This window comes from Electrona antarctica, assembly GCF_951216825.1.
Source record: "Electrona antarctica genome assembly, chromosome: 14".
NCBI lineage: Eukaryota > Metazoa > Chordata > Actinopteri > Myctophiformes > Myctophidae > Electrona > Electrona antarctica.
The window spans coordinates 18,187,979-18,202,007 of NC_136795.1; the positions used below are offsets into that span (position 1 = coordinate 18,187,979).

Genomic DNA, 14,029 nt, shown 5'->3' on the forward strand with positions numbered 1-14,029 from the left:
TCACTTGTCACCGTTGACTCTAACCATCTTGCCCAACCATCTTGCCTCTGTTAGCTTTGGGGGTTTTCTCCTCCTGCCATCATCATAGAGAAGTAAGCAAGTGGTCCAGCAGGTAACTCATGAAACAACACATTCTCCATTGACACATCTCTTTAGTTTGAAACTGCTAAGTCACTGAACGTTTTCTTTTCTCTGGTTGCCAGATACTCTTTGGGTGTCCTTTGGGATTGGGGCACTGCTCTAAAAGAAAGATGTGGTGTTTTGACCACTGTGACAATGTTAACAAGATCTAGCGCTAAATGCCACCCACCTCGCCAAGAGACACACAATTGTCATCATCAAGTGGGATGACACTGACGTTGTTGCATTTTTCTTGTGTTATACATACATACACCCTAACTGACAAAGGCCATACTGTACAATCAAAGAGAGGTTTTTTGGCCACCCCCCCCACCTTTCCTTTATACAGTACCACTTACTGGTTTCAACGTTTAGATCGTTCAATTTACCGCAGGGAATGATCTCAAGATCTGTTTGAGGAACCTGCGTCCATACATTGGTTACCATGGGTCTCCTAGTGCATCACGTGTCTTTGATATTCGTCCTGCTGGTAAAAGGTAAGAACCTAATGCCTGGGCTTGCAAACCTCGCACCTTTGGTATGCAAATTCGGGGGGTGCGCCATTTTGGCTGTGATGAGTCACTACTATACCTGGCCAACGGATAGGCATACAGATACTTTTGTACTTTTACTCAAGTGCATTTTCAATTCCATACTTTTACTTGTAACAGAGTAGTTCTAAATTGCAGTATTGGTACTTTTACTTAAGTAAAACAATTGAGTACTTTTTCCACCACTGTATGCCTATCCGTTGGCCAGGTATAGTAGTGACTCATCACAGCCAAAATGGCACACCCCCCAAATTTGCATACCAAAGGTGCGAGGTTTGCAAGCCCTAATAGGGCTAAATCAAGTGTTCAATTTAGACTATATTCAAAAGAATAGTTAGCATTATAACTCATTTAGACCTGAGGCCGATTCTGCCTTTATTTATATGTGCCTAACTCTACTGTCCTAACTCTGCTGATTCACCCTGCCTTATTGCCAATGTGCAAGAATGCTTTACATTCTAAATTATTTCTGCCTACGTTGACTTAAAGCACTTTTTGGCTGAGGACATGGGCAATAAGGCACAGTGAAGCTGCAGTGTGGAGAGTAGCTGGAGAGTAGAGTTAGGCAGAAATTATATTAACTTGGCCAAAAGAATACGTAGGCAATTATGCTATGAGGCTATCGATATGTTGCTATATACAGTACTATAGCAATACAGTACTGTATATGTTATACAGTACTGTATATACATGTAGCAACAGCTAATGTTACGAAAAGCACTATGTAACTTTTTTAACAAATATATAATTTTGTCCCACAAAATTATGAAATGTGTGTCCAAAGTGGCCACTGATACCACAAACGACATAGTGCTGCTTTAATTAATACTGATAAAAGTAACCTAAATCATCTTTAACCATGCTTAGAACGCATACAGTAGGGATGCATTGTGAGCTGAAAGGATTTTGAACATTTTAGAAAGGTTTTGGAAGTTATTAATAATAATAATAAATTATATCTAAGGCGCCTTTCAGGGCTCTCAAGGTCACCGTACAACAAGTTAAAAACGGTTAATACCAAACACAGTTAAAAACAAAAGCAAAATTAATATATATATTAAAGCTTGCAGCAGAAGACAGAGGTCAGCCATATGCCTGCCTAAACCAGTGGGTTTTGAGGTGGGTTTGGAATGTGGTGATTGAGTCCATTGATTGATTGATGAATTTATTAACAGATTGGAGAATTACAGTACATTTCAAGCACAACTCAAGACAAAACTGTGGACGACACCATAAAGCATTACACTTGTTTACAATAGGGCCCACCATGTTCAATTCATCATAACAATTAGACATACAAATATACTCTATATAGCAAAAAAAAAGGGGGAAAAGGGTTATAATATCAGGGGGGAGGGAGTTCCAGAGATGAGGTACAGAGCGGCTGAAAGCTCTTGACCCCATGGTAGACAGACGGGCTGGAAGGACTTTGAGTTTGATGGAGGTGGCAGACATAAGAGACCAGGTGGGAAGGGAATGTCGATGTGGACAAGGTCAGACAGGTATGGGGGGGCGAGGTTATGAATGGCCTTGAATGTATGAAGGAGCTAGGATCTTATAGTTATTGTCAATTGTTTTGAGCCGGCCTATATCATGCCCACGATAGGGACACCATGGTGAAAGTGGTTGATGCAAATACTGTAAATTAAGCATTAGGACAATTCACTGTGAATATTCATGAATTAATGCAGAAAGTTAGATGATGATGCACTCCTCATTGTTCTCAGGAAAAAAGGAAAAACATTTGCCTTAAGTCAATGAGTACACAATAATGTCTATTACATTTGTATTATTCAGTAATACATTTATAAATTTGAGCTTTACAAATAAATGTGCAATGGCATGTACAATGTTTTTATTATAAAAAGGTGCATGGTTCTCATACGAAAAACAGCTTATAGGCTTAATTCATTTACTCTTCTAAATATGTATTTTATGCAGAAACAATTCGACATCTACAACACTCACTCTCATTCTAACTACAAAGTTGAGAGTTTACTAGTGCCAATCGTCAAACGATTTGTATAATTCCAAGTGGTCTATACTCCGTGAAGTGTATATTTTTGTGTCGTTTGCACAGCCTTTGCTTCAGACCTGCGGTCGCTTCTCGCCTTGGCCCTAAGGCGTCTTACTGGTTCTAACCACAATAGCATAACTGTGTTCATCATGCAGGCTTCAGAGCAATATGAAATTAAAAATATATTCTGCTTTACAAGGTAAACAAATCGGCTAGTGCATACATTATCCTGTGCATGTTGCAACTAATCTAAACAATAATCTAAACATTGAAAGCAGTAAGTGATACTGTGTAAATGTGAAACAATATGCTTGGTTGTGGTAACGGGTAAACAAAAAAGTTGAGCAGTTTCCCAAACAATTCCAGAAAGCAGAACTAAAGTTGAAACGAAAAAGCTTCCTGAAAGATTATTGTTGCAGTGGCGCTTAATGTTGTTCATGATAAAAATAAAAATAAAGCCCCCTAAATATGTAGATCCCCCTACCCGAGGCAGAACAATTAAAGGTATATTCAGTGATTTCACTTAATTCAAATATCACTTATTTTTTTGTTTTGTTGTGATAATCCTCCCTACTATAGAGTGTGCTGACCATATAAGGAGTTCCTCCCTGTCCCCAGTTAACCCCTGGGGTCAAAAAACCTTAGGTTTTGTTTTTGGCTATAGGTGGCCCAGCCTTCATCCAATCAGGATAGAGAGGGGCCTTCCACCAATCATGATCGAGCGGGGGCCTTGGTGTGCTGTTGGCCTGTCCCCCCCCCCCCCACTGTAGTGCGTGCATGTGCACATCTTGTTACCGGGTCCGGACCGGGGGGGTTTTCAAATCACCCAAATCACTGAATGCTCCTTTAAAGCATAACCATGTCATGAAAATTGTTGCATTACAAACGTACTACAAAATATGTTTATATAGGGTTGATGTTTGAGTCCTCACCAAAATCAAGAACAGTGAAGATGTAGGCTTCTCCAAAAGGGACATTGTCTGCTTTGTAACTCTGGAAATAATGATGATTTTCTATTGTATAATAAATAAAAATAATAAATAAATGAAAACCTGCTCATTGTATCACAGCCATGTGATATCATGGCAAGCTCAAGCATGAGGCTTTCCCCAGAATGAGAATACAAGTGTGCATATAATATTGTATCTTGGCGTTCGGCTCTGCTACATTTTTCTCCCTGCTCGGCACAATCAAACACCATCATTAAACATTAAGAGCAGGGAGATAGATATACAATAAAAAAAAACCCATAGGGAACATAAATAACAGAGCCCACCGGTGGTGCTGGGGTGGTGGTGGGAGCAAACATCACATAACAGCAACCAGGAACCATAAGCAGAAGGAAGGCAGGAAGAGCATGCAGTCTAGCCAAGAGGAAAATTAGCAAGAGAGGCCAACTTTGCTTTACTTCCCGTATCTGCGTGAGGCGTGAGGTTTCTTAGAGCAGCACCCAAACCCAAATGACACCCAAAGAGTATCTGGCAAGTCAACCATGGAAAAAGCAAACATTCAGTGACTTCCAGCCGTTTTAAACCAAAGAGATGTGTCCATAATGAATATGCTGTTTGATGAGTTAGCTGCTGTACCACCTGAGCAAGATGATAGGGGTGACAAGTGAGTTACCTGATAGAACAGGACCATCTGCATAGCACAGTGCATCATACTGTAGATCAGGACCATCTGCATAGCACAGTGCATCATACTGTAGATCAGGTCCATCTGCATAGCACAGTGCATCATACGGTAGATCAGGTCCATCTGCATAGCACAGAGCATCATACTGTAGATCAGGACCATCTGCATAGCACAGTGCATCATACTGTAGATCAGGACCATCTGCATAGCACAGTGCATCATACTGTAGATCAGGACCATCTGCATAGCACAGTGCATCATACTGTAGATCAGGACCATCTGCATAGCACAGTGCATCATACTGTAGATCAGGTCCATCTGCATAGCACAGAGCATCATACTGTAGATCAGGTCCATCTGCATAGCACAGAGCATCATACTGTAGATCAGGTCCATCTGCATAGCACAGAGCATCATACTGTAGATCAGGACCATCTGCATAGCACAGAGCATCATACTGTAGATCAGGTCCATCTGCATAGCACAGAGCATCATACTGTAGATCAGGTCCATCTGCATAGCACAGTGCATCATAGAGAGACTGTACCAATTTGCGTGATGTTTGGACAAAATCTGTAGGTGTACTGTCCAAAAACTTGTTTTGCACAAAGCGGCCTCCTGGTGGCGCTATAACAGGCCGTTCTGGAAATGTTGGGGCAGAGGTTCATCGTTGGCATCCAGAGAGTGTGTGTGCAAAATTTGGCATCGACCGGGTTAACGGTGCCGGAGATTCGCTGATCACAGACGGACGGACGGACGGACGGACGGACACACGGACGGACACACGGACGGACGGACGGACGGAGTGCAAAACATACTCTCTCCCCATGCCTTCGGCCTGGTGGAGACAATAATAACACACTAAGGTAGAAAAACAAAAAGTGGGGGGTGGGGAATTATGTAGGGAAAGCAAGTCTGAAAAGGTGGGTTTTGAGTGTGCTTTTGAACGTTTCGAAGGTGGGGCCAGCTACTGTATGATGTGAGCTGCATGCGAGTGAGTTCCACAGTGAGGGGCCGGCCACTGCGAAGGCCCTGTCACCCCAGGTTCGCTGGTTGGACTTGTGGGGTTCCAGTTGGTTGGCAGTGCTTGACCACTCCCTATTCTGGGACAACCATTAGCCGAAAATTGCAGATCTACAAGCTCACAATGCGGCTGCGAAGTGTTTAACATTGTAGATCGTCTATTTTCGACAAAGAGGTTTTGGTTTGGAAAAAAGGGAAGACCAAGTGCCGAGCCAAAGGTCAAGTTTATATTAAGGCCCAGGGTTTATTTAAGTTTAAACACACATTTAACATGAATCCATATGAAGTGGGAGTCTAGCAGAATGAATCGAGCTTTCAAACGTTAAGGACTTCAATGCGGAAGGCGTTCTCAAAATAATCTTTTCACTCCGATCAGGAGAGGAAAAATATTTTTTTTGTTTTTTGATGGTTTTTGACCGACGACCAGGAACTACACATCTCAGGGGATACAAAATTGTCAAATCACAGGAGGTACTTGACAATCAGTGGCAACATAGCTGCACTTCTGGTTATGTCTTTTTGCAATGACATAACCAGTTCAGGTCCAGAGTCACTCTGTAGAGACTCACAGTTCTTGGCAGAAGAAACCAAAACCATTGAAAGGACAGCCTAATCGATTTAATGAGTGATCAAGAAGAGGTGGACTCCAGGATGTGGATGTGCTATATACCATCTGACCTTGTTGTCTCTAATCCCAGCCTTATCTCAAATCACATTTACTTGAGTAAAAGTATCAATACTGCTACTACTATAATATAGAACATAGAAATACAAGTAGTCCGGAACTCAAAATGTACTTGAGTAAAAGTGCAAAAGTATTGGTATCAAAATGTACTTAAAGTACGTTCTACAGTACTCATTATGTAGAATGTCGCCACTTCACAACTTTTCAAATGTATAAAAATCTTTTGAACCACCTGACTAAAATCACCATGGTTTTCACGCCCAAAACAGATCTGCACAGCTATCAACATAACTTCCACATAGACATTTTCAGTAGCAGTTCTTGTCCAGTGTACTGTACATGCCATCCACCTCGCAGAGACACGAGTCGCCAAGTGTGATAACACTGACGTATTTGTGTTGCGCTTACAAGTTTCAGCAAGGCTCAGCTTCCACCCTAACACACAAAGGTAGACAAAGAGAGGTTTGTGCAAATCAAATGGGGTTGAGTGGGCCTATTACCACTCTGGAAAAGTTGAGGTATATGTACTGGCAACCACCTCTCAGACATACCATTAGCTGCCTCTCAACCGCCCCGACTGAAGATTAATTTAAGAGAGCCATGTACAAAACTGCTGTTTGGTGCCACAGCCATAACAAAAACAGTGCTCTGGAGTCTAGAGGGGACAGGCTGTGGTAAGTGGTTGACAGAAGGAGTGAATGGATCCAGCAATGAATACAGAAACACAAACAGGAAATGTGAGAGCTGCTTTATGTGAATAACCCTGTCCAAATATTGTGATGTTCTGATCCTTATTTCTGTAATAAGGTGGACACTGTCCCTTTTGGAGACGTCAAAATGTTTCTGGTTTATCCATTTAAAAAACTAGTCATATTAAAGTTATGGTTTTGGGTAGGAGTATTAAACAAAACTAAAGCCTTTTTGTATTTGTTCTATTAGGAAGTTGAAGGCAAGGACACCTTTAAGCATTATTATCCACATGTGAAACGTGCCAGTGAAGTGTCAGTTTTCCGTTAGATTTAGGAATTTGATAGAAGGCGTCTAGGATTCTGTTCATGCAAATCCCACAAACAAGTGTTTACATTCATACAAGACCTGGAACCAGTGCACTGTATTCAAAAGTATTAAATAATGTCATAACAATGTTGATCTGCAGGTTGTTTATAAATCTTTTTCCTTCCACTTAATTTTCAGCTTCTCAAGCACAAAGGGGAGGTAAGCCCCTTTTAATGTTTCAAGAGATTGTGTGTGTGTGTGTGTGTGTGTGTGTGTGTGTGTGTGTGTGTGTGTGTGTGTGTGTGCGTGTGCGTGTGTGCGGGTGTGTGTGTGCGTGCGTGCGTGTGTATCAAAACACCAGTTTTACACAGTAATATAGCCACAGCCCACAGCCAGCCTATTATCTCAATTGCTTGTTGTCTTGCAGCAGCTCCAGTCTAATTTTCCAATTTACAATCACCTGCCTGCGCAGACAGTGTCAGTAGCCTGTTATTTAGACCTAGAATGCCTGTGATCATTTAATTAACTTCGTAAATTTTCATGTATCATAGTCGCTACTGTCCCTGGTTGAATTCAATTGTGTGCGGCCTGAATGTGATAAATGCTCCGTTTGTACTCACCCATTAAATAATTCCAAAACGTGGATTGAAATATGGTCCTCTAGTTTTATATCCATGTGAAAGTTCTGGCACAAAACGTGTATTTAGTAAATTATCTCCACTTTTTCAAGAGATGCACACGGACGTCTTTCTCTCCGGGCGAGGGGGGACTGGAATGATCGATGAACTGATTTTAGACGTCATCACCAATTGACAAGGGAAACACAAAAGTTTGGGTCACACAATTGGCAGGTGACTTGCGATAGGTGCTGGGTAATTAATCACACCACCTGCCAATTGTGTGACCCAAACTTTTGTGTTTCCCTTGTCAATTGGTGATGACGTCTAAAATCAGTTCATCGATCATTCCAGTCCCCCCTCGCCCGGAGAGAAAGAATTCAACCGCACACAATTGAATTCAACCAGGGACAGTAGCGACCGTTCTATGCCTATGATACATGAAAATTTACGAAGTTAATTAAATGATCACAGGCATTCTAGGTCTACCTGTTATTCAGCAGTGGCACTACGGACAGAGCTGTTTAGTGATTTGAATTTTGACCCTATAGTTACAGTACACCTCGTCCTGATTCCTGTTGTGTTTTGTTGTGGTAAGTAAAATCACGCAAAACAAAGTGATTCAAACTAAAGACCAAAGATCTTCCCTCTCTCTCCTCTAGATGTGGAAGCGCTCTCCCCTTCACCTCGCCTCGGTAAGCCTGCCCTATACCACCACACGTCCACACCCACCGCCGGTTGATTTGGGGACAGAGAAGCCAGGAGCTACAAACATACTAGCTCTGGTCCATAGCCTTCTACTGCTTCTACGATTCTGCCCTGCAGTATAAGGCTATGGGACTTCTCCTCTCCTCTTTAGCGTATTTTAAAATAACGTTTTTGCTACTCACCAAAACAAAGGCGGGTTGTGACATTAGAAAGCCTACTTTCCTTAGTTCACGCACTCTGAGCCCCCCACCACGCGTATAAACGGTACTTTTTGGCAAGAAAGGGACTTTTTTTCGCCGGAGGAAAAATATTCTCTATGAGGCAGTTCTCTGGGCAATATCAGTAGAGGGCGCAGCGGAAAACTAAAGGTATTTTTTTCAAGGTGGAAACAAAATCCCCTTTTGTCCAAAAAGTACCGTTTATATGTGTGGTGGGGGGCTCAGAGTGCGTCCACTAAGGAAAGTAGGCTTTCTATTGACACAACCCGTCTTTGTATTGGTGAGTAGGTCAAACGTTCGTAAGATTTCCACTAAAGAGAGGCTGGTCTGATTTCGATTTGAGATTTAAAACTGAAAGTCCCATAGCCTTATACTGCAAGGCAGAATCGTAGAAGCAGTAGAAGGCTATGGACCAGAGCTACAAACATACCAACTCGAATATTTTACAATAAAACAGCTAATTTAGCAGAAGCTGGTGTAATGAACGATTTCACATACTTATTGGGCTGCAATCTATTGACTGGTTCAGTTGGAATTTAGCTGTCATATTTTGTTCTGCTGGTTTTATTTGTCATGTCTGTCTGAAACAGGCTATTTTAGGCTATGCTATAGGCTTAATTCCTTTTCACTATTAAATTTTTTGTATCATTGTAGCTGTAGCAACAGAATGGTGAACTTAATTGGTGAAGGCTTTGTGAACGAGCGAGATGTGCTCTCTCTCTCTCTCTCACTCTCTCTCTCACTAGGTGCTGCCAGACTTACTAAAGAGCCGTGCACGTTCTCGGCTGTGCGCAGCTTCTTTTTCCGGGTTTTTAGACAGCTGGTGGATGGAAATTAAGCTCCACCTCCGCGGACGACTTGCGCGACGGCCAGATTCCCGGAAACGCTCTCCTCCGCGGACGACTTCCGCGGCCGCGGAGGTGGAGCTTAATTTCCATCCACCAGCTGTCTAAAAACTCGGAAAATAAGCTGCGGACAGCGTAAGACGTGCGCAGCTGTCGGCCGTTTTGCGCTTAGGTGTGGAAACACTGTCTCTCTCTCTCTCTCTCCCTCTCTTTCATAGGAGTATGAATCGCGCCTTGTGGCGTCTGGTGTGTGCACAGTCTGCGCATGTGTTCCTGCCAAATTCCCACGGTTGGGCAATGGTTTTTGTGTGAAATGTCAGAACAGAGCTCGACCAACGAGGCGTGGGAGGGAGATATGGGGGATTGAGAGGGGTAGGGACTATAGGGAGGGTGTGAGAGAGAAGGAGAGCAAGCAGTAAGAAATAGAGACAGATAAAGGGAGAGAGGAGAGAGAGGGGGGCAGGGAGGGAAGAGGTGGAGCTTGATCAGCGAGAGATAGAGAAATCATAGTTATCATAGCGATGGTATCTCTTTGTATGTAATATCAGAACAGAGCTCAATGTGGGGCAGCCGCAACAGTAAACCTTTTAACAATTTTGAGTTGTGTAGTTTAAACAAATTTTCTATCCTTTTTTGCCCTTATCGTTCTTACTTTATTATGTTCTCATTTTTTTTATTCCTGACAGTGCTAATGCAGCTCTTTTCTCTTTCTCAGGGATCTGCGGTAAGCCCAACCCAACCTTCAACTCGAAGCCTGAACTCAACCAGATTCAAACAGAACCACGTTTTGGTCGTCCAGACGATGTTACGAACAGTGGCACGTGGCCCTGGATGGTCAGCCTGCAAAGAAATGGACGGTTTCTGTGCGGTGGTACTTTGGTGGCAGAAGAGTTTGTTTTGACTGATAAAGACTGCTTTGAAGGGTATTTTATGCTTCTCGTTGTGTATTAACCCCTTTCAAGCAAAAAAATTCACATATTTTCTAACTGTCTCAAAAAGAATGAAAATTTGAAATCACAATTTTCACTACAGGATACCATCATGCAACAAAATAAGACCATACTGGTGTCAATGTTGTTATCTTCTGACAACTTCATCCACATATCGTACATAAACATACTGTAGACCATTTTCCTGGCTTACTTTGTAATATTTTGCATAATATTTATGCAAAATGTGACAAATGTATTATTTCAATGAATAAATTACGGTAGTCAATGTTGGCTAATTTTCAAGATTAAATTATACTTTGAAATGCACCAAGCGTATTAACCCATTCAATTGAGGAAACATCTGTGTTATTTTAGATTTTAGCTATATATATATATATATATAGCACATTGGTTCTCAAAGTTTTATTTCATACTTTGGGTATTCAAACATAACAGATATACAAGCTCGTTGCGCGTCACTTTGTGCCGCACTATGAGCTTTTAGATTTTCTATTTGCTGTTTTGAAATATACATTTGTGAAAATCTTTGCATCTGGTGGTGCCTGGAACAAAATATTTTGAGATTGGTCGGTGGCCAAATACAGTACATAGGCCTATAATTTTGTGGGTCCTTGAACAAGTTTTGAGCACTGCTCAGCCACTGATAAGTTTTTCAGAAAAGTATTAATAATTTCCATAAATATATAAATAAAACGTTTAAGAAGTAGTGAAATAGCAGATCTACATGCTCACAAAGTGGCGCAAAGCGACACGTGAGCTTGTGGATCTGCTATTTTCACTAAACATTTTTTATGGTACCCTATATGTTCTGCATTATCTCCCTATAGATTTCCAAGTCCAGTCGATTTAAGGGAATTGACGGCGACCGTCGGCCGCTTGGTGCAAAATGGCGTCAACCCAAATGAAGTAACACTGAACGTGACCGCCATTAGGTTCAGTAACCAGGCTGGAACCAATGCAGCACTTCTCAAAGTGGTCAAAACCACGATCAATGACTTCTTCCAACCAGTCTGCCTGGATCTGTCTGGCAGATTTTTGCCCGTAGGGATGAGGTGTTTTGCACTTGGTTGGGCTAATGTCGTGACAGGAGGCGGTAAGTAAAGCCTGTTTCATAGGCCTACTTCGTCATTCTACTATGTTGCACACCACAAACGGCTGCTCCGCAAGCCCACAGCGCGCCACCTCTGCGGCGCATTGCGAACTTGCGGATTTGCTATTTTGGTCATGTTACACCTTTGTGCGGCGGAGCATTACTTAGGTATACCGGTTATCTTGAATGGGACTATTGGATGAAAAGATGTTACAAGGCTGTTCCAAAACATTCTTTAGTTTGGAAACTCGGGATACATGGTTGACGATACGATACATGGACAATATTGGTTCATTCATCCCGATATGATCCGATAATTTAAAATTGATACAGTAACTATTTAGCAAAGAAATTAAATCTGTGTGCAATGTGTGGAATGGATAGTGCAGGTTTTTTAAGGGAAACATTTATTATTATGGATAAATAAGTACACACAGTGATTCTCTATCCATGTATATCTATCCATGTATCCAATGTCCATGTATTTGCCACATGGACATTGTATTCTAACACAGAGAATAAACACATTTATCGATAGACCAAGCTTAACGATATCGAATGGAAAAGTAATTAAACCCCTCTTTTTCTACTTTTCAAGTACTTAGTATTGACACAATCGATTATTTTCATTGCAAAACAATTCGATACCGATTATTTGCATTGCAAAATGATACGATATGATACAAGGTCAAACTATATGTTGCTATTTTCATATCGATATACTTTGATTGAAATTAAAATCGATTTTTCAATGCAGTTACTGTATTGTCACACCCCTATAGTTTTGTATGGGCAATCCAATGACCAGCTCCTCATTCAATGTTTATGACTTGCATGATGGCATCTCTTTCCTTTTCAGCTCCATCCATTCTGAGGGAGTTCCGGCCTATTGCAGTGGACACTTGTGGAAACATTGCGGGTGACGACGTCTGTATGACTGGTATAAATGTCAAAGGGGTAAGAAAATCCAATATACTGTATAGCATTTCCATGGGATCCAACCCACACCTCCAGCTGCTCACCAGTACGGCACGTAACAGGCAATGTCAAGAGAACCAGCTCCCTTACAGGAGCGAGTTCACAGACTGGTCTTTTGTTGGGGTCACTATACAATACCATCTGCCAACATGGTGAACTGGGATTTTCCTAGATGAATAATGGCTCTGCAGCAAATTTGAAACGGAAACTCATATGGTGTCATATGTTTCTGGTCATAATTAAGGACTGGAACATATCCTATAGGGGGAGGAACTGGCCATTATAGTATGATTGGGCACCGCTGCTATTAATCGTCCCTACTAGACACCATTTTGTTTAATTTCCATTCCAGGTCAATGATTCTCCGCAATCGTTCATTGTGATTTTCTTTGTTTCTCTACAGGTCAAAGGTGGTGGCCCGGTGGTGTGTAAAATTGATGATTCTTGGATTCAGGTTGCAATTCTGAATCTGAAATATACAGCCTCCATTACCGTTGACGCGAGCATAGGGGATGTTCCTGGCGGACCTCCCTTCATGGTCCTCCAAAAAACCTCTCGTTTCAGGAGCTTTCTGATCGCCCTTACGCAAAGTTTTCCTACAGCCGCACTAGGACCTACCACCCGGATGCCTCGCGTGGTTGTTACTCATCCGACTCCTATGACCCCGGCTGTCAATCCTGTGGCTGTCAGCAATGCAAATGGGATCCACCTCTCCCTCCTCCCTGCCCTGTTTCTCTTTGTTCAGCTGGTTTTGTCTGTAATGCAGTGGTTTTAACTGGAGAGGTTCATAATCTTTCGATTGCTGCAGGTAGACTGTACTTTAAGGACAAACTTATTACACATGAAAAGCAAAATGATATGTACTAAGAATTATTTATCAATTCTTTTGTCATTGACTTGTCTTTTACATGCATTGTCCCCATCTATCTGTCAGCACTGTTGGTATACCTATCATGAATAAACATAACTATTCTCAACTTCTGCCAATGTTTGTGTCTAACTGAACCATTTAAAATGTAATTATTTATTGAATGATTGACCTTTTTATTGACGAAATGCATATCTCTGCTGTCAGGCAAAAAACAGCTATGTCAAAAATATTAACAATGTTTTAAGAACAACACAATACTGCCTCATCAAAGTTGGTATTGTAACTTTATAGGTCTAGTGTTGTCAGATACTTGAATGTGTCCTTACACTATCATGACTTTACAAGAAAACAGCTCAAGTGGTGGTAAGAGGTTTTTGATCTTGTGGAGAGATTGTCATTCTAATCAATGATGGAAAAACAACTCTCCAAAGTTGGAGTTAAGGTGGCCTAGCCGATAATCGGGCATTTTTGACGCTCGGGGGGTGCCCGACCGCTCAAAGCGCTATCGGGATCGGCCCGATCAACATCAAGAATGTTTGATATTTGCTCTGCCCCGCTCCGATTATCCTGTAGTGTGTGGTGCTATCAGATTTCAGATTAAAGAAATTGGCTAGTGTAAGGCCACCTTTAGGTGGTTTGACCTACAGTTTTGAGGATCCAATGGAGAATAGGTTTAGTCAGAAGCGCTTTTTAATACTTTTCATTGCTTGAATATTTGTAAA

The 14,029-nt window shown here is 41.7% G+C and overlaps 1 protein-coding gene across 2 annotated transcripts; it reads left to right on the top strand.

Annotated features, from left to right (window-relative positions):
- On the top strand, nucleotides 1–13,393 carry LOC306937666 (serine protease 27-like). 2 transcript variants are annotated; one of them, XM_079521562.1, is made up of 6 exons: nucleotides 1–617; nucleotides 7,226–7,246; nucleotides 10,131–10,338; nucleotides 11,196–11,461; nucleotides 12,318–12,415; nucleotides 12,840–13,393. In XM_079521562.1, the coding sequence occupies exons 1-6, from the start codon at nucleotides 566–568 to the stop codon at nucleotides 13,209–13,211; spliced, it is 1,017 nt and encodes a 338-aa protein (XP_079377688.1). In that variant the 5' UTR covers nucleotides 1–565; the 3' UTR covers nucleotides 13,212–13,393. The 2 variants fall into 2 exon arrangements, with proteins under 2 accessions (XP_079377688.1, XP_079377689.1); XM_079521563.1 differs by lacking the exons at nucleotides 1–617; nucleotides 7,226–7,246 and adding an exon at nucleotides 8,142–8,339.
- The last annotated feature ends 636 nt before the right edge of the window (nucleotides 13,394–14,029 follow it).